Here is a 25,150-nt window from a genome sequence, read left to right on the forward strand (position 1 = left end):
TTTTTTTATATAAAAATGGAACTACCAAAATTTCAGTATGAATTTACATCTATAGGGCATTTGCCAAGCAAAAACCATTCTACTGTTTTTTATATTTCAAACTTAAGCACCTTAATAGAAATAAAGCTGCTCTTTCAAAGTCTTCTAATTTATTCCAAATACTCTCAGTGGGAAGACGTGTATCTTTGTAATCAAGATGTGCTACTGCACATCTCATATTTTCCCACATGGCTAGGTAGTATTCTGTAATCTTTAAAAATCTGTGGAAGCAGGCTTGTTTTCAATTATGCATTATAACCAGTGGATAATCAACTCCTTCACTAACCTAATTAGTAGGGAAATGTGCAGGGCACATCGCTTTTCTGTGGCAGATTTCATCTGCAGGTTTCTGAAGATGGCCACAGCAATATATATGCCATTCCGCTTGACCATCTTACAATATGATGATTATGCTAATCTACCACTGAGTGGTGGCAGTCTATGTTCCTTCCCCTTGAACTCAGACAAATCCCTGTATCTGCTTTGACTCACAGAACATGGTGGAAGTGAGGCTGTCAGATAAGAGGCAATGTGGCTTCCACCTGCTTCTCTCTGTCTCTGCCTGCACTTGCCTTGGGAACCCAGTGGCCATGTTGTGAGGAAGCCCAAACCACATGGAGAAACCACACAGAAGAATTTCAGCCTCAGCTAAGGTTCAGGCTAACAGCCAACATCATCCGCTAGACAGGCCTTCAGATCAGAGCTACCCATAGAATGTTCTGCAATTATGGAAATTTTCTGTTTGTGCTAATATGGTAACTTACTACCACATGAGGCTACTGAGCAATTGTAATGTAGCTAGTGTGAATGAAAAAGTGAATTTTAACTTTATTTATTTTCATTTAACTTTATTTCATTTAAATTTAAATAACTGCATGTGGCTAATGGCCGCCACACTAGACAGTTTAGCCCTCAGCCTCTGAATCTTCCTGCAGAAGCAACAAACATCACGGAGCTGAAACAAGCCATCCCCACTGTGCTTTCTCCATATTCCTAACTCTTGGAAGCATGCGAGATAATAAAAGAATTATTGTTGGTTTAAGCCACTCAGTATTGGGGTGATTTGTTACACGGCGGTCAACAATGAATACATTCTACTATTCTGTTTGATTTTTTTTGTTCTCTGCAGCGAATAAAGAAGCACAAGCCTCTTCCATCTTTTAAAAGGCCTCTAGCTATGGTTTTGTGTCTCTTCTCTTCACAGCCAGGTTTCTTGAACAAATCATCTAAACTTTACCATCCTCACACACAGCTTATTCACTAGTCAACACCCACTAGGATCTGGATACGGATGAGGTCACAGTAACATTAGTTCAGGCTTATTCCTATCACTTGGAGATTGCAGGACTTCAGAACCCACACCCTGTCTCCGTGTTCTCCCCTACCTATTTCTGAGCAAAGCTCACCCTGGCAGAAAAAGCTACCCTTTTGTGGATGAGAAATTGCAAAAACATAACCTTTTCTGGTGGCCTAGAAAAAGAAACCCCTTTAAGAAAAGGACACGCCTACCTGAAGGCTGATGCAGTCCATGGCTTGACAAGTGGCATGTGGGCTGGATTTCAGCTCCTCCTTGCTCCCCTCGGCCAGGCATCCTTGCCTAGGGTAACAGCAGCGTGGACGGTATGACCCATGCAGTAGTTGTGTGTCCGGGATGCTCAGAGCTTTCTCACATGTGGCCATCAACATTCCTCCCATGGGCTGCTCTGGTCCTCTGTGGAAGCCTGTGGCCTGTGAAGTCTCTGGAGGGGGCATCTTGTGAAGCGCCCTGAATGTGCACACCCTTCCCAGCCCAAGAACTCCCCTAACTGCAGAATCCTTGGGCTCCTCCAACGGAGCTGCTTTCCCAGGACTTCTCCCACTCTAAAGCTGCACCAGGATCCCCGGTGAGATGTGGAGACCAGCCTGGTGGCTCCACGGTGTGACATGATGGCTACTAGGAAAACAGCTCCTTCTGCTGACATCTTTGCCTATTTCTCTCCACAGGGTTCAGAACCACTCATGGGGTACGGCTGGGGCCATGGAGCCTCACGGCCCTCTCCACATGCATCCGCTTTTCTTACTCCGCACACTTCCCAGCATCAAATCCCAGATGTCCCTCCGTGATCCTCTTTTCCCTTTGTGAAACTCGCCAGCCCAGTGGTCCTCAGACGTCATCAGGGCACCCAAAGGAACTTTACGATGGTAAACTAAGTAAAACACCCAAATGCTGTTTTTTGCCCAAATTAGCCAGACATCTGGGTTGAGAGTGTGGTTTAGGGTTTCAGTTTCCTAGAACACAGTAACTCTGTTACAGAAGTGGGGAAATGTTTCCACGACAGCAGGTCTTTAGAAGTGGGATGGGTTACCTTCTGTCTCCATTGGGAAAATCCAAGTTCACCGCACAGGAGGCTGAGGAAGTGGCCGCTTGTGCTCTGCAAGGCTGTTTTCAGTCTCCGGAGGCCTGAGACATGGCAAAACAAGTGACATCCAAAGACACCCAAAGGTTAAACAAGGCACATCAGGATCTGACCTTCACGCAGCTCACCCTGGGGGTAGTACGTGGTTCAATATGGGATATATTCCAGTCCAATAAGAAAGGGCCAGTTTGTACTGAGGGATTCTGATTTGTTTGAAAGATCCCAAAGTATTACTGAGTATGTTGATTATAACTGAATCCAAATTTTTCCAGGGACACATGCCACACTTTTCCCCCCCCTATTAATCAGCTTTGGAACACTAAATTAATAAATGCACTGGTTGTTAACCAGATGATAAGCTTTTACATTTTTGGTCTAGGTTGAATAAACTCAGTGATACTAAAAAGATTAGAGTGTTCAAGAGAAAAGGAAATACTATTCTTCCCAAGATGATATTCTTGGATATCACTGTCAAAATATGGTCTGACAGGAAAACATTTCAGGAATGATTAAACTTCTTGTGTGTTTAATGAATTTTTCTTTTTCAGCATTAACTCTCACAAATCCTTCTCAAAATCTTGTGAAGTAGATCAATTTCCTTTCTAATTTGAATAAACCTACAGTCCTCAAAAATGATACTGATGTTTACTAAGATTCAACATTTAAAAGAAAATCTTTCAATAATACATACTTTATGGCTAATTTTATATTTAAAATCAAATCTCCTTGGATTTTTCTAGGTCCTCTGATATAAATGTGGCATAGTGGAAAATTATATTTAGAAGATTACTTTTGATAGTTCAAGAAACTGGCCAGTTAGACCAAATTATCAACCTATAACTTGGATACAGATTTGTCTGTGGAACAAAGCCAGAAGGAATTCCCTCTGCTGGTTTGCCCCTTGGGATAGCTGGGTGTGGTTTATTTTCTTCTCTGACTGGAACAAAGATATGCAGGAAAATCTTCTTTTACAACTAAAATTCCTTGTTTTTACAAACAAGCTTAAGGAGAAAAAAAAAAAAAAGCAGCAGATCAAGCCTGGCTTAATTGTTTGCTTATACTGGTGCATATACTGGACTTTTTCCAGATTAACAAAACTAAAGCCACAGGGAAGATGTATGCAGTCGTATATTTAAGCTACTGGCTCACACACAGTATAATGGCTGAAAGTATATAAAAAATATGAAGGCGGAAGAAAAACAGTAAGCAGTTATGAGACATAACAAGTTTTCGTATTCTTTATTAGTTTAAAGGAAGCTGGAACCCGATAACAATACACCACATACGGTTCAGAACCAAACAAAGGCTGCTTAGTTATTTATTTTGCATTTGCTCCTTTTAGGAAGTGAGAAAAAACAGCTCTATTGGCACTCAAGTTTATTTTCTATTAAAATCCCCATAAATTAGAAAACCTCTCATAAAACAGTGGAAATGGAAAAAAAATGTTCTTCAGAAAAAACTTGAAGTATCCTAGTTTTCTATAGCACGTTGGGTCATGTGATCAGTCTCATAAGGCCACTTAAAAACATAATTCAACCTCTGTATTCTTCTTTAGGATAATACATAATAGTGTCTTGCCCTCTGATGGAAATACATGAAAAATTTATACTTGCTCAGTTTTGAACACTGAAAACACTTCTCCCTCCACCCCCGATTTGCTGTTTCTCATGTCCTGCATGAATAAAAGGATGCCGCTTAGAAACCAGGGCCTTGCTGCCATTGTATTTTTTCTAATTAAAATTCAGAGTATTAAACACAGTTGAGTACATCCAAGCATACATGACATACCGTTATCACATACCGGAAGCTCCAATCAAGAGCCCTGGGCGAAGCCCATTTCATAACATCATTAAGATTCATTGTACGCTGCTGTTCAGAAAGACTTTGTCAAAGCAGATAATAATGGCCTGTCAGAAGTGCGCAAACAGAAATTTATATTAAATTGTCCTTTCCCTCCTTTATTAGGATGGGAATCTACTTGCAGTTCCAGTACATGGGCTCAGAGGTTCAATAAAAAGGCTTCCAGGTTTTAAGATTGCAAAATATTACCAAAGTAAAGTATTTAAAAAAAAAAAAAAGTTAAGTGAAAAATATTCGAGTAACTAGGTGGCGGTATAGTAATCAAGCATAACGACTTTATCAGAACAAAAGAAGGTGTATCTCAGGGGTGTGAAGGCAGTTTGAGTCGCAAGGCAGGTGTTTAATTTGGAACAAGTCGAATAAAAGAATTGCTTTCTTTTCCTTGAGAACCTTTGGGACTCTTCATGTTATGTTATAATCTCAGAAAAGAAAGCTCGCTCATTAAAATTTTTTTTTTCCTTTTAAATCCTGCTGAGTGAACATGCCTGGGAGACAAACTTTACATGCTGGCTTCCTGAGTGTAGTCGTCAGTAGGATGTTATCTGTAGATTCGATGGTGAAAATTACTTCTTTAGACTCGATACTTTTCTTTGCCGTGTTCATTGATCACACATATGTGCTGAAACAATAAAGGATTTAAATGTATCAGCCTCTTAACAAAATATAATAAGTCCCCTACATATGAACGAGTTCCATTCCGAGTGCGTTCGTAAGTCCAATTTGTCCATAAGTCCAACAAAGTTAGCCTAGGTACCCAACTAACACAATCGGTTATATAGTACTGTACTGTGATAGGTTTATAATATGTTTGCATCTTGACTCTCCTTTGACCCTTTTTGGGTAGCAAGTATTGATTCTCCTTTGACCCTTTTTGGGTAGCAAGAAATGTGTCAGGAATATTTTGATGGCAAGCAACAGAAATGGTGTTGGGTGAACGTAAGCAAAAGGGGGGGTGTTATCAGTAGGGTACTGGGGTAGCTCGCAAAGGTAGAGGAAGAGCAGAGCAATGAAGCAACTGGAAGGCAGGAATTGGGGTAGCTCCAGACCTCAGCCCACGGCTTAAGTCCAAAATCCCTTGGTCTCTGTGGCGTTTGGTTTAGGTTTCTAAGTCCTAGGAGAGAGACACGGACTGGTCCATTTTGGGTAAGATGTTTACCTCCAGATCATTCAGCAACGATAGGGTCATACACTTGGGGGTCCACGTCTACAAGTTAAAATGATTTCTCCCAAAGGGGGAATAGTTATGAGCTACATGCTGCTGTAATTGGAAACTTCTAGATTTCAAGCACTGACACTAAACAGTTTATTGAATACTGCCTGTTAGTATGGTTGAGAGGAGACACAGTGGATGACGATGGAGAAAAATCAGTAACAAGCTATCTTTCTGCTTTTAACTTCCTTCTTTCCTTCATACAAAATAGAGACAATCATAATTGCTCCCAACAACCTAATACCTACCTTGCTGGGCAGTGGTGGAAATTCACTGGGATTATGAATGCCAAGTGCCCAGAATATTCCTGACACAGAAGACACTCATTAAATGGCAGCCATCATCACGGCTATCTCAAAAATTTGTTAAATTGATGTCATTGTTAAGTTCTTGTGAGAAGGGGGCTAGGGATTTGCATGCAAGACTTACGTTCAGATCTCTGAAGTATTCATTGTAATCTAAGGCATAACCCACCACAAATAAGTCTGGGATCTCAAATCCAGCATCTGAGCAGAGAGAGGGAGGAAAAAATAAAAGGAACACAATTTAAATAACACAAGTATAAAGCCACCATATGTTACTGTTGGCACTTAACCTATGACGACCTTCCATTAGGCAGAAGTAAGTGAGAAAAGTGACAGACAATGCATAGGATGAGCCCAGTAGGACCTGGACCAGAGTGACTCTACTCAGGGAGACAGGATGACCAGACAGTGAAAAATGACTGCACTTCCGGTAGACAGAGCTGAGCAAGGGCTCAGGCAGCCCCGTGGATATCAAGACGTGTGCATGCGTCAGGCATGCAGCCCTGCTGTTCCAAAGCAAGCAGCATCCAATGATATCATGCCAAAGGAAACACTGCAAAGCATGAAGTGCAGTTCAAAGGTATTGGAAGGTATTCCAATGCTGTAATACATGAATAGGGGCACAGGCTGTTGCAATAGGAAGCCATCCTCCCACGGCACTCAGCGGCCTCGGCTGGATAAAGGGCTGGAAAGCAAAACCCGGGAGACAAGATGAGAGGAAAAGGGACTGTTCAGCCTGAGGAAGACAATGCTAAGGGTTACTCTAATGCTAGTCTTTGAGTCCATAATGCACATGATAGTAATTAGCTTTCTGTCTCCACTGAGGGCAGGATGGGAGTAAATGGATTTAAATGCAGTAGGAGATACTTAGGTTAAACAAAGGATGAATATATTGAAAGAAAGATGATTTTTATTGAAAAGAATTCTTAAGGAACATACAATAGCTCTTCTTCTTTAGGTCTTGAAACTATAGCCCAATGATTTCTCAAATTCTTTCCAGTATTGGGGAATCTTATGTTTATTACGGTATTGCAAACGAGAGATGTACTTGCTTACTTTTATGAAACAGTACTTTGGCATAGCCAGTGGACTTACAGCCCAGAGAAATGCATCTCCATCATTGACCATTCACCATCATTCTGGTCCTTCTGACCAAGGATGCCTCCACATGGAGAAACCAACTGGTTCTTGCTCGCAGAAAGCACTAGAGGTGAGGGACTTATTTTTCTAAGGATTCCATTATGTGTCACTGTTAGGAAGCCTATCTGATCCCTCCAAACTGTAGGTTTCTTGAGAAAAAATAATCAAAGAGAAGAAGCAGAGCAGAAGAAAAGATGTCAGAGGATATAAAAGGTGTCATTGAGCATAAAGGAAAAAGTCAATTACGAGAAAGGACCAAAAAGTACAAAGCCTCAGAAATCCGGGAGGAAAGAGAGCACAGAGATTCTGAGCTAGCTAAAAGCATATTAGCAAATCCCAGGAACCCCTGGTTGTAAGGATGATGATGACTTTACAGCGTGCAAGGCAATCCTTAAAACAGGCGTGGCAACTCAGACTGGGAAAAGTCAATTCAGAAGGCCAAATCTTCTGAGTAAAAGAACGTTGCGGCTTCCCTGGCGGCTCAGTGGTTAAGAATCCGCCTGCCAATGCAGGGGACATGGGTTCAAGCCCTGGTCCAGGAAGATCCCACGTGCCGCGGAGCAACTAAGCCTATGTGCCACAACTACTGAGCCTGCGCTCTAGAGCCCACGAGCCACAACTACTGAGCCCACATGCTGCAACTACTGAAGCCTGCGTGCCTAGAGCCTGTGCTCCACAACAAGAGAAGCCACCGTGATGAGAAGCCTGCACACAGCAACGAAGAGTAGACCCCACTCACCGCAACTAGAGAAAGCCGGCACAGCAACGAAGACCCAACGCAGCCATAAAGAAAAAAAAAGAACTTTGGATCAGGGACTTCCCTGGTGGCGCAGTGGTTAAGAATCTGCCTGCCAATGCAGGGGACACAGGTTCGAGCCCTGGTCTGGGAAGATCTCACATGCCACAGAGCAACTAAGCCTGTGCGCCACAACTACTGAGCCTGTGCTCTAGAGCCCACAAGCCACAACTACTGAAGCCCGTGCCCCTAGAGCCCATGCTCCACAACAAGAGAAGCCACCACAATGAGAAGCCCGCACACTGCAATGAAGACTAGCCCCCGCTCGCTGCAACTAGAGAAACCCCATGTGCAGCAACGAAGACCCAACGCAGCCAAAAATAAATAAATAAAAATTAATTAAAAAAAAAAAAGAAAAGAAGAACACTGGATCAGTAGGACAGGAGAACAGCCAGGAATCAGAGTGACCTACCTCTAGCTGGTAAATGGCTGCAGTTCCTACGCTTATATTTGCAGGGCAAGAGTAAAAGCCATGATTGCAACCAGACTGCCTGGGTTCAATACTGACTCTACACTTACAGCTTTGTGACCTTGGCAAACTCTTTAACCTGGTTGTGTTCAATTTCCTCATCTGTAAAATGGGCACAGCAATAGCACTTACTTTAGAGGAATGTTGCAAGGATTAAATGTGTTAATCTCTGTGTAGCCCTTAGAACAGAGTCAGACACATCATAATCTCTTACTATGTCTGTGAGAATCTTTCTGTTTTGTAAATAAATTCATTTGCATCTTTTTTTTTTTTAGATTCCACATATAAGCGATGTCATGTGATATTTGTCTTTGTCTGGCTTACTTCACTCAGTATGATGATCTCTAGGTCCATCATGTTGCTGCAAATGGCATTATTTCATTCTTTTTTACGGCTGAGTAATATTCCATTGTATGTATGTACCATATCTTCTGTATCCATTCATCTGTCGATGGACATTTAGGTTGCTTCCATGTCTTGGCTATTGTAAATAGTGCTGCATGTACATTTTCAAATTATTGGAATATTTCAAATATTTCAAATATTTTGAAATTATTTCAAAATATTTTCAAATTATAGTTTTCTCTGGATGTATGCCCAAGAGCGGGATTGCAGGATCATATGGTAACTCAAACTCACAGACATAGAAAACAAACTTATGGTTACCAAAAGGGAAAGGGGAGGGGAGAGATGAATTAGGAGGTTGGGATTAACAGATACACACTACTATATATAAAAGAGAGACCCAACAAGGACCTACTGTATAGCACAGGGAACTATACTCAATACTTCATAATAACCCCTATAAGGAAAAAGAATCTAAAAAAGAATATATATATATATACACACACACACACACACATATATATGTATAACTGAATCACTGTGCTGTACACCTGAAACTAAGACATTGTAAATCAACTAGACTTCAATTTTTTTAAAATTTTAAAAATTAAAAAAATTAATCTCTTACTACTGTTAGCTGCTGTTATTTTATTAGTGCTGTTGCTGTGACTGACACAAGACATTTGTAACTAGTTGGATATGTCCGAAGTGCATGTCTTTCAACTTCAGTTGAAATCTTCTCTATACAGTATCTTACGTTATTTCCTTAGAAGATTTCTGTTTATTAACCTTGTTGGACCTTAACTCTATCCAGATTACATTCCCCAAGCCAATATCTGGACAGGGACATGCTCTTGGGTCTATCTGGCCAGAACTGACATTGTCTAGATTTAATACACCCCGCCTAGGAATGAAACTTGTTTTTAGAATAAAGAATCACTGGCTCAGTGTCACTGGCACATCACCCATCCATAGTGTGCTTCTCGTGCTTATGTTTGTTCAGCTTGCTGATGAGAACTGCAGCCAAATTATCCCAGAGGCTTGAGTGCAAATGTAAGTCATAAAACTCAGGCTGAAGTCTGCCTATGCAAGTGAAAAAAATATCGCCTCTAGTGTTAGAATAATAAATAATCAAGCAGCTTGTTTATCCTCTCTGGCATCAGAACTATTCGTATCCTGGGGAGGAGGGAGGAAAGTGCCTTAGATGAGCAAAGTCCTTCAGAACATGTGTCTGAACTCAAGTGTGAAGATGGTATCTAGAGATATTTGCTCTGTTAAGTCTCTGTGTTATTATACTTGTGTTTGCAGGTGGTGGAGCGGTGTCTCCTATTTCCCCTTCTGCGCTAAAATTCAGGCTTGCTGAAGGTCAGCGCTGTGCGTTGTCTGCTCACAGCTCCTGGAGACAGCAGAACACCTCTCAACCTTCCCAGTGCCTCTCTGTGTCCAACTGGTGGGGACAGAGGCCAAGGCAGGAATCCTGTGCATCCAAGGCAGCCCAGGAGGGGGTCATGTCTCCCTCTACCCCCTGAAACCAATTTAGCTGAGTTCTTAGGAGTGAAGGTACTATGGAAAACCTAAAAATAAAAACTGTGTACACAACACAGTTCCTGGGAAAGATGCAAATTAGAAAATGAAAACCTCCGGTTGTAGAGGGTTCTATTGCTGGGGAGACCACAGACCATTTATGGGACCATCAAATCTTTATAGCTTCCGTTTCACAACAATGCCAACGAGGAAACCAAAGATTCTGAAATACAAAACACCACCACCAGCCAACAAAAACCCAAAAAACACTTACAGTCAGGTCTAAAGCCATCACTTCTAGGTGTTCTCTTCACCAACAAACTACCATTAAAAGAAAAAAATAAAAAAGCTTTAGTGATCCAGATGAAATGTTTGTGAATTGCAAATAGAATTGAACATCATTAAAATATATATTTGAAACGTGCACTTTTTTCCCTCGGGCACATGGGGCATTAGCACAGCCCTCAAATTCCCTCCTGCGGCACCTCATCAGTGAGATTCTGGATAAAAGGAAGGGAGAGGGGCGCAGGCACTGGGGCTCTGCCAGCTGCTCCTGGAAACAACTAACAGAGGCATCGGAAAGAGGGGCTCAGACACACAGCAAAGCATGTCCTCTTCCCTTTCCTCTCTCTCAGGCTAGCGGTCAAATGGGCTGTTTGTTCAGTATGGTCAAACCACAACACTCCAGGGCAAAGGGTCAGTGGTTTGGAATTGACTGCACTCATTGGAAACAGCTTCCTGTGTTAGCATCCCTCTCGTGCTGGCCTGGAAAGACAGAAACAGCGATGATGTGAACGTGGCACTCACCTGGCTACCTTAATCCTGTTGGGCTTGTATTTCTCTATGCTACCGAGCAATGCCTTCATGGTCCTCCCGGTTCCGACAACATCCTTTGCAAAGAGGACAGACAAATTCAACCAAATGCCTTTGGGCTGCATTAAAAGGCATTTCATCCAGACAGATGATTCTAGTCCTTATTAATAATGCATCATAATTAGGACTGCCATCAAATTAGAGTAAAAGTAGGAGGCAGAGCCGGTTATATTTTTTAGACAGGTGCTTCTTTCTGGAAGCTGGGTTTGGGGGGAATATATTGGTGACTATTTCCTCCTAGAATCCTTGAGCTGTGTTGAAAGGCTAAGTTCAGCCTCTGGAAAGCACGTGGGGCTCTTTATTGAGTGCATTTGGATTCGTGCACGCGCATTCAAGGACTAAATTTGGCCCTGAGGTTATGTAACACAACACAGGATGCATGAATTTTCATGGACTTGGGATGTACATCTGAATACGCCGAATGGATAAATGCCTCCCCCCTTGCTCTCCTCACTTAATAGGAGATTCTATGGCTGGGAAGTGAGATGTGTCTGGACAGCAGCTGGTGACAGCCTGTGAGTTCTGAGGGTGCGAGGCTGCCGTGAGCTGAGGCTCATCCCTGCTGATGAGCTGCTGCATAATTAGAGTAGAATGGGCAGCCGAAATGGATTGTCCGTGGGACAGAAATCAGCTGTCAGGAGCTGATTATCAAAACAACGGGTCTGAATTTAGCCAGGGTTGGGCAATGCATTTGGCTAGAGGGTCTACTTCATGGGTTATGTCTGAGGCAGAACTGCAGATACATGTGGCACACTCAGGCAACTGTAACCAAAGCTTGAAAACAGCTTCCCTGAGTTTTTGCCAGCTGATAAGACAGGCCTGCTGGGCTCCAGGACCCGTTCTTTCTTTCTTCTTTTTATTTTTTAAACAGAAAAACAAATTAAATTAAATTATAGAGCTCCCCTGGATAGCAAATTTTTAGATTAATTCTATTTATGATTTGGATGCCAAAGGGAGAATTATTCCAAGTCATTAGAGGACATTAGCAAGAACACTGAATTAAGGGTGAAGAGAATTCTAACCTTGGTTTTACTATTAAAAATCTTTGGTTCTGTGGGGTAGCTTTCTCTTCTGTGAAAATATCTGATTCACAAATAGGTATAAGAACCAATTTAGACATGGGTAGCATTAGATATAAAACTGGATAAAGTACCATGCAACTATTATTGCAAAGCTTCCATTCTCAGTTATTTCAAGCCAGTGATTCCAGTTGACTCCTATTCTGTAAATTTGAAGAGCCCTAAACACAGTGGGAATTCAATAAATCCTTGGCCAGTTTGATAACAGGTTGTATATTTCGAAACTCACCATTGGATTCTTTCAGCTTCCAAGTATGGATAAAGAAAAGTCAGCTTACCTCGACAATGAGGACATTCTGAAATAAAAAACAAGGCAAAACAAAAAACACAACTATTTAGAATATGAGGCAAATCTGGCTCATAAGATAAACACACAGTTTGCTGAGAGTTAGAATTTCACAATCAGCTTAGCTGGTCCTCCGCCGTCCATCTAACCCAAATGTTTGGAGGTAATCTAGGCTTCCAGATTCATTTTAACAGTCTTTCTGGAATTACTGAGTGCTGCAATATTGGTGTCTGTACAGGTACAGTCTTTTTATTCATTAAATCCATTAAAGAATCTTAATTTTATCATTAAAATATAAGATTATTTTGTCATTTCTAAAATAGGTCATGCCCACGGTATCCCCCGTAGATCACACTGACAGAGAAGTCCCCTTGGTATCCTGAACACATTTGCCGTATTCTTAACCATCAACCCATCACAACTAGTTAGGGTGTGCATTTTTAGTTTGATTGAGGCTTATCAACCATGCCTATTAACCAACCAGAATACTGGGAGAATACTTGGTTAATTTAATGTCCTAGTTCACAATCTCTTTTTGTTTCAATCTTATAATGAAAACGCTGTTTAAACTGTTAGTCTGCATTCTTGCCTAATTAAATAAAGTGCACTGCACGTAATTAAATCTGTTTTTTTGAAAGCTCAGAGCCTTGCAAAACAAGAGTCATCCTTGAAGTGATTAGTTTCAACTACAAGATATAGTGGTGGCTAGGAAGTGGGATGTGTATAGGCACAAATCCAGAGATATAGTGTCAAAATTAATTAAATACAATTAAAAAATCAAGGTAATGCATACACATGATGAAAATCAAATAGAAAAGTCTAAAGATTTTCTAGATGTTGATGCGTTTCTAACTGTTAACAGTATTTAAAAATGCTTATGTATTTTATATTAAAGTTATCATGACATTGCACATTTTGCATAGCCTAAGTATTAGCACCTCTAACAAAAATGGCAGTAATTTATTTCTTTTTTCATTTTTTCCATTTGATCGAGATATAACTGACATACTCCACTATGTTAGTTTAAGGTGTACAGCACGGTGGTTTGACTTAGATATACTGTGAAATGATTACTGCAATAAATTTAGTCAGCAGCCGTCCTCTCACGTAGATACGATACAAACAAAAAGCAAAAGAAGCAAAACCATCTTTTCTTTGTGATGAGGAGTCTTAGGGTTTATTCTTTTAATAACTTTTACATATATCGCTCAGTAGTGTTAACTAGAGCTACCATGCTGTATGCTACATATCTAGACTTATCTGACTTACAGCTGGAAGTTCGTGCTTTTTGACCAGCTTCCCCGGGCCCACACCCTGCCTCTGGTAACCACAGATCTGACCTTTCTTCCTGTGAGTTTGGCTTTTGTTTTGTTTTATTTTGTTTTAGATTCCACATATAGGTAAGATGACACAGTATTTGTTTTTCTCTGTCCAACCTATTTCACTTAGCGTAACGTCTTCAAGGTTCATCCACGTTGTTGAAAATGGCAGGATTTCCTTCGTTTTTTTTTAATGGCTTAGTAACATTCCACTGTATATGTATACCACACTTCTTTATTCGACAATAATCTCTTTTTTAAAAATCAATTATTTATTATTATTATTTTAAAATTATTTATTTTTGGCTGCATTGGGTCTTCGTTGCTGCGCGCGGGCTTTCTCTAGTTGCGGCGAGCAGGGGCTACTCTTCATTGCCGTGCGCGGGCCTCTCATTGCGGTGGCTTCTCTTGTTGCGGAGCACGTGCTCTAGGCGCACGGGCTTCAGTAGTTGTGGCACGTGGACTCAGTAGTTGTGGCTCGTGGGCTCTAGAGCGCATGCTCAGTAGTTGTGGCGAATGGGCTTAGTTGCTCCGCGGCATGTGGGATCTTCCCGGACTAGGGCTCGAACCCGTGTCCCCTGCATTGGCAGGCGGATTCTTAACCACTGCACCACCAGGGAAGCCCCTCAACAATAATTTCTTAATATCATATAAACCTAGTACATATTTAAATTTTCCCAGTTGTCCTTCAGATGGCTTTTGTTGTAGTCGGTTTGTCTAATCTAAGACCGTGCACTGGATCTTTAATCTCTTTTAATTTAGAATAGTCTGTAACAATACAAAGGACTTTCTGAGTTCTGCAGAGTACTAAAAAAGTAAAATTATTTAGCAGGCTCCTAAATGATGGGCATGGGAATACGAGTATAGAAAAACCACCTGCTCTTGAAAGGGAACTATGCAGAAAACTGGAGGTCTTTAGTGAGTTCTACAGAGCAGTCATTGCATATATATTTATTTTCCTTTAGAGAACATCAACAGTGTTTTCAAACTCTTTCATTAGTGGTATATGGATTGACTCCTGGATTTTTAGTGGCCTGCCTGTTGTGTGAAAAGCTCACCTCCAAATACAGCAATGCTTTTAGTACCTTTGGAAGATTGGCTCTGCCTTGCAAAACCCTCCTTGAGTAGAGAGAAAGTGACTACCCCAACTTTGGAAGCATTTTCAGTATTGTCCAAGAGAACTAATCTCTTTATACTTTAATGGACCAAGATTAGCTCCACAAGCTAAGAGACAACGACTAACTCATCTTTATATGATCAGCATATAACATGGAGACTGGTATGTAGTCGGGGCTCAGAAAACTGCCCGTGGAACAAATCAACAATTCCGACCTTCTTTCTTCCTCTAGTTCATTATACTTTTGACACATCCCCTCCATTTTTCTCCTTAAAGATGTATAATCCCTCCTTAACTGAGCTATTATTAATGTCTATTGCTTTTAATTTTCCTTTAAGAAATCTTCTAAAATCCCTATTTTCTTGACTGGGCAACCTTGGGAATTTTCCAGAACATACTGTGCCTCCCTTAAACACTTCCAATCTGCTAACTCCAATCACTGAATCTGAGATGTTCACCAGCCCCCATCTTAGTCATCTCATCACACCGAGCTCACTTCCTCCCAGAAAGCCAGTAAAATCTGTAGCTTGGGAACCGCAGGCAAAAATCCTATGGGGACTCTCCAGAGTGTGTCCTTTCTTTGCTATCGCATGATCCTGATCGAAGCTAATCCCGTCGGGTTTCCTAAAGAAAAAGAAAGGAAGGAAGAAAGAGAAGAAGAAAAGAAAGAAGGAAAGAGTTATGCAAATCTAAATGGTTTTCTTAAATAGGTTATTCCTTTCAGTCTTTCAAAATGCAAAATGATCAGCACCCCACGGTCTAATCCGCAGCAATGTATTTTTGCGGCTGTGGTCACACCCAGCAGAGGGATGATGGCAGGAATGATGGTGAGCTGAGCGCGGATGCTGAGTGTGCGCAGGAGTGTGAATATAAACCCCATGGAGAAAGGCACGCAGTCCAGCGTTTCACTTTATGTGATAATTCACAGAATTGCCAGAATCATCAGTTGGTGGGCATTTCCGTTATTGTTCTCAGCCTAGTCAGAGGCAATTTAAAAGGAATGATTTAAACAGTTAAGGCAGCCAAGGAGGAAACGCTGGCAGGTTCCGATGCTTCACTCTGGCATTTGGTTAGAAACTTATTCGGGGTGGGGTGGCGCGTCTCCTGAAATCTTGCACTTAACCTACACATCTGTGTTTTTCCATTGCTGGATTTGTGCCTGTTTCCATGCATTTGGTTTTATTCCACCCTTTCAGAGATTTCTCTTGAACATGAATAAAATCGTCTTGCTTTGATGGATACACACATTTTATGAAGTGCCAGGATTAAATCAACTTTGAAAAAAATCAGCCAGAGAGCGCATTGTGCAGACAGCTTAAACACACCAAGTGAAATGCTTTTAATGCTGTGAGCTGAAGGGGCCGCTGAACTGAATCATTGAGGGCTCCCTGTATTCAACTGCCGTGACCTACTTAGAACCATGACGCAGCCAGCCTTTCTTGGGAGTTTTCTTCCTTTTGCTTTAAAAAAAAGAAAGGAGGAAGGGAGGGAGGGAGGGAGGGAGGGCGGAAGGAAGGAAGGGAGGGAGGGAGGGAGGAGGGAAGGAGGGAGGGAGGGAGGAAGGGAGGGAGGGAAGGAGGGAGGGAGGAAAGAAGGAAGAAAGGAAGGAAGGAAGGAAGGAGAGAGAAAGGGAGGGAGGGAGGAAGGAAGGGACGGAGGGAGGGAGGAAGGAAGGGAGGGAGGGAGGGAGGGAGGAAGGAAGGAAGAAGAGGTAATAAAAGAAGTCAAGAAACAGAAAGGAGCACAGGGGCTGTCTAGAATCTCCCTTTCCTAAACATTTTTTTTTTTTTTTTTTTTTTGCGGTACGCGGGCCTCTCACCGTTGTGGCCTCTCCCATTGCGGAGCACAGGCTCCGGACGCGCAGGCTCAGCAGCCATGGCTTGCGGGCCCAGCTGCTCCGCGGCATGTGGGATCTTCCCGGACCGGGGCACGAACCCGCGTCCCCTGCATCGGCAGGCGGACTCTCAACCACTGAGCCACCAGGGAAGCCCTCCCTTTCCTAAACATTTTAACTTGCACATCTATAGAGGACTTAAGAAGTTACATAGTACAGTTACGGGGTTTACAATGCATGGAAAATTATACAGGTGATTTTTCCATGTTTTTAAAAGTCCTTCTATAAACAAATTTGATTTTAAAAAATCCTTTCTAACCCTCCCTCTTTCAGGAATCACTGAGCTCCTTCCTGCGCCTTTGGAGAGGGCTGTTCCCTCTGTTTCACCCCCTACTTCGTTCCTGTAGTTCAAGTGCTCCAATCAGTCAATCAATCAAGTGAACAATCAAGTGGTTTCCTAACTGGTTTCTCTACCCGGAGCCTCTCCCTTCTTTCAGTTAAGTCCACCCTCCCGTCAGGTGCATTTTCCCCAAAACACAGCTTCATGATGTCACCACGGCTCAGCAACTTTTGCGGCTCTTTGCTTTTCCGAGCAAGTTACACTAGTTATTCAACATATTCTATAAACCAAATTCAGTCGACATTTTCAGTTTTTCAAATTATCGTTTTCCTATTTTTGACTAATTTCCTTCAGTCACACTGGGCCACTCCTGTCCTCTGGCTCCGCTATTCCCTCCCCTTCCTCCCCCTTTCCACATGCTAATCTCTCTCCCTCTTCGGTGCTATTCCCAGACGTTCTGGTCCCAAGTAAAACCTCACCCTCTTCTCTCTAAGACGATCACAGTCCTAAGGAATCATTCCTTCTTTGGATTTCTTTAAGCTCAAGGAAACAGTCTTGTGTGGAAAGAACCCCTAAAGTTCTTCTCTTTAATGCTCGGGTACCGAGCATTTAAAAAAAGAAGGCCTGAATAAGTTCATGGCAGAGTAATAATATAATGATAAGTATAACTTTGTTATACTTATGATACAAATGATAAGTAAATTTGTTGATTGAGAAATTGTGATTACTCTATGAGAAGGGATAACTTAGCTGATGGCTTGTAACAACACTTGCAACGCAGATATTCACCCAAAGCATCTTCCATCCCAGACAGATACTTATTGCAGTTTCAGACTTTCTTCTACCACCATTAATAAAAGGACCCACTCACTGTTGGGTGCCTTTTCCTTTTAAGTTTTTTTCCCAGCTGGTGTACATTCTGCATGATGGAAACACTCTGAAGGGCCTCTGAATTTTTTTTTTCTTTTTTTCTTTTTTCAGCCACTCTGCCTGGCCTGCGGGATCTTAGTTCCCCGACCAGGGATCCAACCCGCACCCCCTGCATGGGAAGCACGGAGTCTTAACCATTGGACCACCAGGGAAATCCCTGAAATTTATTTTTAAAGTTCTCTCAAACTCTTAATGGATAGCCTTTTCTGAAAGGCTGAAGAAAGGATGAGCAGAGCAGGCCATATGAATGCCTTTATCCTTTTAAGGAAAAGGAAATTCCAAAGGTTAAGTGAAATTCTTTTCATCCTCCACTCTCAGGTGTGTAGCACTCACCAACTCCGTCTAGCCTGGACTCCCGTGGAACACTGAAGCCCTTCTGCTTCTACAGAGAGAATGTCCCCTCACTCGACATCACTCATCCAGTTCCCAACCAAACCAGCTGGTTCATCGTCCTTCCGTGTGACCAGGTGGGCTTCTATTTACCCTTTCCTTCTGCCATGTCCGCCCGTTCCCAAACTTAACTGAAGACGTCTTTCTGATTTCTATCTAAGAGAAAGAGGAGCCTGCACTCACTCGATCACCAAATACTTATTCCGACCTGTTGCAGACTAGGTACCATGCACAATGCTGGGATAGAATGGTCCCTGCCGCCATCACACTGACATCCTGGTGGGGGAAATAGGCAAGTAAAATAAATAAGCCCCAAATAAACACCGGAAATTATGGAAAAGGTTTCAGTGGAAACAGGGTGGGTATAGAGACTTAATGGAGAATGTGGGGCGGGGGGACGGCTAGAGGGGAAGAGCTTGTGCTCATTTCAGACCGAGAGTCGGGGAAGGCCTCCCTTACACGGGAGCCTTTAGGCTGAAATCTGACGGATAGGAGGAATGTGGATTCCAGGTGGAGGCCACGGCTTGTCCGAGGTCTTGGCAGGAAGGAGCTTAGCCAGCGTGCTTACTGCACTGCGAGGTGGAGGTGAACGCTGTACCGTGATGCTGGGAGGGAGACAGGGCCAGATCACGCGGGTCTTTGAGGCTGTGATAAGGAGGTCGGACTGTAATCTCAGAGCACTGGGTTGCCAGGTAAAATACAGAACATCCAGATACATCTGAATTTCAGATAAAGAACAACTTTTTAGTTTACGTGTGTTCCAAATATTGCATGGGACATACTTATGCTGAAAATTTATTCATTGCTTATTTGAAATTCAAATTTAACTTGGCATCCTGTTTTTTGCTTTGTTTTTTGTTTTTTTTTTGTTTTTTTTACTAAGTCTGACAACCCTAATTGACAGGCTGCTGAAAGGTTTTCAGTAGGCAAGTGATGTGATCCAATTTGTATTTTAAGAAGATCCCTTTGACTGCTTCTTGGAGAATGGTTTGCAGGGTGGCATAGTTAAGTGAAGGTAAGTTCAGGGAGACTGGTTAGGTTTTCACAGCAGCTCAAAAGAGGGACAGAGCTAGTCTCGCCCTAGAGACTAGTCTTCTCAAACTTTAATGTGGATAGGAATCATGTCCGGGATCTTGTTAAAATGAAGATTTAATTCAGTAGATCTGGGGTGGGATCTGAGAGACTACATTTCTAATAAGCCTCCAGGTGGCGCTGACCTTGCTGGTTTCTAGACCAAGGGTCAGCAAACTATGGCCCATTGGCCAAATCTGGCCTGCCGCCTGTTTTTGTAAATAAAGTTTTATTGAAACACAGCCATGTCCATTGGTTTCCACTTCATCTATGGCAGCTTTCTGCTTTCATGCTATGATGGCAGAGTGAAGTCGATGAACAGAATACTATATGGGCCACAAAACCGAAAAATATTTACTATTTGGCCCTTACCTGGAAAGTTTATCTGATGCCTGCCCTAGACCACACTTTGAGTAGCAAGGTCTACATTTGGATGGTTACCATGGAGATGGAGAGACATAGGCAGATTCAAGATATATTTGAAAGCACAGAGTGTGGTCTACGTTGGTTCATTAAACATTCCCTTCTGACATGAGCCTAGGGACCCTGAGCTGCATGTCGAGACAGCTGAGAACCTGGTTATCAATGGTGATTCATCTTGAAAACATTTACCCAAGAAGCCCAAGGTGTTCTACTCGGCACACCTCTGAATGTATATAGAAATGCGTCTGTGCACACACGGAGAGTGGAAAGACACCACATAACAGCACCTGGTAACCTGGACGAATCAATTGTCATGCTAGCAAAAAACTGAAGCCCACTCCTGTTCGGACTTACTGCTGGCTGGTTTCCATTTTTCCTACCTCAACTTCCATGATCTCTACTTTCTCATGATGAGGGTGGTCTTTGCAGTAACTGTAGGTGAGGAAACTGAGGCACAGCCTTGTTACCTCCTCTGCTCACTCCACCCCCAGTAAGAAACGACCCTTTCCTCAATCTCCTCTCTCTCTCTTTTAAAAAAATGATAACCTTTATCCTATGTCTTAAAGGAAGGGAATATCCAGTGCTCACTTAAGAGGGAAAATCACTTTAAAACAAAATAGAAGATGATTTTAGAAGGCAGGAGAGAAAGACTACACTTTTTCTGTGCACAGTTTTTCTTGGCATTCCTGTGGGATTCTTAGAGTTGCCACATTGACATCTTCCATGGTAAATGCACAAGGTACGATAATTCTCTTGTGTAATAAACTTACAAGGCAGTGTCATACAACAAAGTACTAAAATGACTTATCATTTAAAGACCACTCCAGGGTTGTTAGAAGTTATGAATTTCTGGAAATTGCTTTGAGTATTTTATCTTTCTAGGATAAAATACTCAAATATCAAATAATATTTTATGCACTGATGTAGTAACATTAAATGGTGGCCATGTGACACATACATTAACACCAACAAGTTAATTCCAATTTCTGCGGGGCACAATTTCCTACTAGATAGCAGTTTAACACTCAGATGCTATGCTATCTTCCGAGGAGAGGGAAGTAAGCGGTTCTGTAGTTTGTCCTTGTGGCTCTGCAGTGTTCCTAGTGTCATTATACCTTTCTTTAAAATTCAATGTGGCTGCTCTTTCTTTCCCCATGTGGGCATTGCAAAACAATAACAGCCGCAAATATGAGAGATTAAGCTTGTATAATAGACTGATCCGTTTTACTTAGAAAGTGAAGTTGCTCAGGGATAATGAACACAAGATACGTCAGCAGAAGTGAACAAAACCAAATTCTGTGTCACTTTCGTTCACGGCAAAACTTGCATTTCAGATCACATTTGCACAAAGACCATCTGCTTGATGAAACAACTCTTCCTTCCCAAATGCGTGGATTTATGTCAGAATCCAAACAGTTTTTCACTTTATCATTAAGCACTGGCAGGTTTGGAACTCCAAATTAACATCGGAGGTGTCTGCCTCATAATCTCCTGGGCTACATTCTTTTTAATGGGGGGAAGAAAGGCAAAGTGCTGAAAAATGAAAAAAATCTCCAGATATCCTTTTTTTATTCCCTGCCTAAATTTTAAACATTTCCACAAACCTGTTTTAATGTCTTACTGAAGTGCTTAGGTGCTGAGGCACAGATGAGAGGAGAAAAGCGGGCAAATAAAGGAAAAGTCTTCCCTTTCAGAAGGTACCTGAAAGGGTGAGTAGGAAAAGAAAGGGAAAGAGAAGAAGGAATGCTAAGGGGTTTTGTAATGTGAGGTTGTCTGAAACAAAATGCAAGGAAGCTTGGAGACGAAATATTCGGTTCGCATCAGGTCTTGGAAGCATGATAGAAGGAGTGTTTTATAAAAGAAGAGATCATTAAAAGGATTCACACATCCATTTGCATGAATTAGCAAACCTGGGAGAGTGCCTAAAATGGACTACAGTGCTGACCTGAAATGAAGGTCACTGATTTCCCCGCAACCTCAATGCCTCAGTGTACACAGAGCATAGTTACATGAACGAACCTTTCCAGCCAGTGTTGAGAGATCATCACCTCCAATTATCTGCATCTCGCCCATGGACTGGTCATTCTAAAAGAAAAAGGGGAGACAACATTTTACTGTACAAGAAAACCTTTAAAGCACGTTTCCCTGTCTACCCGGCCAGTGGCGAGACTGCGCCTTACAAATGTAGCACAAATAGCTGGTACAGATTCGTGGTTGCCTATGGTTACCAAGAGCCACTCTCCTGCCACTGTGCTTGAGACAAAGCACTCTAATGGCTGGCGGGCGAGTCTGTGTGGAGAGGGCATGGAAGGAGTAGAGAGAGGACAAGCAAACCTAATTTTGGGACAAAAAAACCATGGAAGGTGCCTGAAGCTATTCTGAGACAGATGGAACTGGAGGAGACAGTCATGCTCCTGGACTTCCCTGGGGTGAGGGGGTGGCTACGGGAGCCCCAGGAGGGGCCTAGCATTTGGCAGCTGTGCCAACGGGCCTCAGTTACAGCCCTGCAGTGGGGAACAATTAGACTGGCTCCCAGAGAGGTTAGAGACCCCCTCTACTCCCTACCAGCGCTGGTCTAATCCCTCATCTGGTGTTGAGGGCAGTTCTAACAGGCCAAGGCTCAAGAACTATTACAGTCAGACCTTCAGACGTGGATGATGAAGCCTTAGGAACTTACTGCAGTTCCAGGAATATAAGACCCAGAACCCCATTCAGAAGACGTTATCACAGTACCTTGTAATAACATATAATGGAAAAGAATCTGAAAAAGAATATATATATCTGAATCACTGCTGTACACCAGAAACTAACACAACATTGTAAATCAACTATACTACAATTAAAAAAAAAAGACTTTTCACTCAAATCCTATTAGGGGTTATGAGCATTCCTTTTCACAATATTTATATACAGGACATTATCCTGTCCCAATTAAACCTCACACACACACACACACACACACACACACACACACAATGAACAAAATATGGATTGTTCCTTAGTATAAATATCACAATAGAATAACATGGGGGCAGAATGGGAAAGAGAGAGCAGGCAGCTTGTTTTCTGGCCTCCTTGCAAAGAGGCACTAAAGGAACCGAAGCAGATATCCTACAGGCAACTGGTTTCATGACCAAGCAAGACTGCTGCGATGTTGCAGTCCCTTCATCCAAACAATAACCTAAGTGAGAAGACACCAATAGAGGGACCAGACGTACACTGTGCTGAACCAGGAAACATCTCCAGTTACTGCTGCGGACAGCTGTTGCTTTGGCTAGTTCACTGCTTTTCTCCCTTATTCTGGCAAGAAGGTCCTGCTTCTTTCCCGGGAGAGTTCATTCCATTTGGTTCAGGTGGAGCCAGGCCTTACCTCTATAAATCAGCTATGCCCGAAGCTATAACCAACCTTGAACTTTCCAGCTACTTAAGCCAATTCATTCCCTTAAAGAAATTTTCCCTTGGGTTGGTTTGAATTGGATTCTGTCACTTGCAACTGAGAGTCTAGACCTAGAGTTACTTTGTCATAGCACTGGTCATCCGGAAAGGGAAACAAAAAAAAGCCAACCAAACAATATAACAGTTTTACCAATGAAGCAGCCTTTTATTTTTTTACCTTACTGCTCAAGAGAAAAAAAAAAAAAAAAGACCTTAAAACGTTCTTACTTCCACTTTGAAAGCATTCATTCCTCACTGCAAAGGAGTGGAGACAATGGTTGAAGTGGCCCATAAGTTAGATAAAACCAATAATTTTCTTCTTATGGGAACTGATCTTAAAAGGAGAAAATCAAAGGCTAACCAGAATTCGCTGATCTTTCCTGTTTTTGTACAGGCGTTATGTAATCATATATTCACACGCAGTCATGTCAGCAGGTTGAGAACTTGTCAAAAATGTCAAAGGAGAAAATTTTCTTGTCACTTCTAGAGGTGCTGAGATAAGAGGAGTTAATATAGGGAGAATTTCTGTGTATTACACTCACACATGGTAATAGCAGCAAGAAAAGTAAAATTTCAGTGTCTCCAGAGGACTGAGGTATGCAGAATTGGATGGAACAGCTAAACCACAAAGTTTGATGTAAAAAAACGAGACTTATACTCTGCTAGATCTGAGTAAATTTCACAATAATTCTACTATTATCATCTCTATTCAGAAACAAAAACACAACACATCAGAAAGCTGAATACAATGCTCTAAGTCACACATTTAGTGTGTTTTCAAGCAAGTCTTATTTCAGAAGAACTCACTTAGTCCAAGCTTATAACATATTTTTAATATTAGATTTGCCCTTAATTCATCTGGAATTTATATCTTCCAAGTGTGTATATGGTCAATTGTCCTAATACCATTTATTGAATTGTTTATGTTTTTCCCTACTGGTTTGAAATGTCATTTTTATCATATCCTTCATTCTAATATGCAAGGATCAATTTCTATATACTTCTGTTTCATTAACCAAAAATGTCTATTTCAGCATCAAAACCATACTGTTAAATTACTATAGCTTTTTAGTATGTTTTAGTGTCTGGTAGAGCAAGTCCCAATTTTTTGTTCTTCTAAAAAGTTGTCTTGGCTACTTTTGCACATTTATTCTCCTATCTGGTGGGCTGTTAAGAAGATCAAATGAATTAATACACACAGAACATTTAGAACAGAGCCTGGCATATGGTAAGCACTCAGTAGATGCTAGCTGTGACTGGTTTCTTCCCTTTCCTCCCTCCCGCCCTCCCTTTCTTTCTTCCTTCCCTCCCTCCCTGGAAACAATCACCCCTCAATCCTCCCTAGTACACTGGAGTCTGGAGCTCCCTGGTTTAATGACTCTGGAAAATATGTCTGGGATGGAGAGGGGCAATTAGAGGTCCAACTTCTCCATTCATATGCTTCCCATTGCCTTGCTGCATCCAGACCATTCCTCACTCTACCTTCTAAGAACCTGGTGACAAACTAGTAAGCCTTTCAGGAATCCTGTGGCCTGATGACTCCTCTCTACTCTTTGAAATCAGCCTCCATAGACATTTAGATTTTCAGTTTTTCTATTTTGCTGAGTCAATGCCCTTCCTTAATCAGTTTTATCACCTAAAAAACAACACTGACATCTCTTGCCCACTGAGGTCTTCTCCCTTTCCTCTCGTCCTTGTGGGTATATATATATCTTGTTTATTTCTTTACTGTCGTTTCGCTGGGGTTTCAGGAAAAAAAGGAGTTAACTGAATGCATTCAATTCACTGTGTTTAACCATAACATTTTTCTAGTGGTTCAAAAACATCCTTATATTCCTAGGATTGATTTTTTTTTTTTTTAACACCACTCGTTTTGATTTGAAACTATTTTCTTTGGGATTGTTCATCTGATCTTCGTAAGTAAGAATGACCTACAATTTTCCTTTCTTTTGCTACCTTTGTGGATTTT

At 41.8% G+C, this 25,150-nt stretch overlaps 1 protein-coding gene across 7 annotated transcripts in view; it reads right to left on the minus strand.

Moving 5' to 3' along the window:
* Window positions 1-3,658: 3,658 nt before the first annotated feature.
* The window catches only part of PRTFDC1 (phosphoribosyl transferase domain containing 1), a 103,901-nt gene continuing 82,409 nt past the window's right edge, over window positions 3,659-25,150 (minus strand). For 6 of the 7 annotated variants that reach the window (XM_060161810.1, XM_060161780.1, XM_060161830.1 and 3 more), the window contains 7 exons: window positions 21,766-21,831; window positions 12,315-12,332; window positions 10,892-10,974; window positions 10,359-10,405; window positions 5,935-6,011; window positions 5,754-5,812; window positions 3,659-4,914 (listed from right to left, as the gene is read on the minus strand). In XM_060161810.1, coding sequence (XP_060017793.1) covers window positions 4,902-4,914; window positions 5,754-5,812; window positions 5,935-6,011; window positions 10,359-10,405; window positions 10,892-10,974; window positions 12,315-12,332; window positions 21,766-21,831 — 363 coding nt within the window. In that variant the 3' untranslated portion in view covers window positions 3,659-4,901. The remainder of the gene's footprint in view (window positions 4,915-5,753; window positions 5,813-5,934; window positions 6,012-10,358; window positions 10,406-10,891; window positions 10,975-12,314; window positions 12,333-21,765; window positions 21,832-25,150) is intronic. The other variant, XM_060161800.1, reaches the window with a different exon arrangement.

This window comes from Lagenorhynchus albirostris, chromosome 1 (assembly GCF_949774975.1).
Source record: "Lagenorhynchus albirostris chromosome 1, mLagAlb1.1, whole genome shotgun sequence".
Classification (NCBI taxonomy): domain Eukaryota; kingdom Metazoa; phylum Chordata; class Mammalia; order Artiodactyla; family Delphinidae; genus Lagenorhynchus; species Lagenorhynchus albirostris.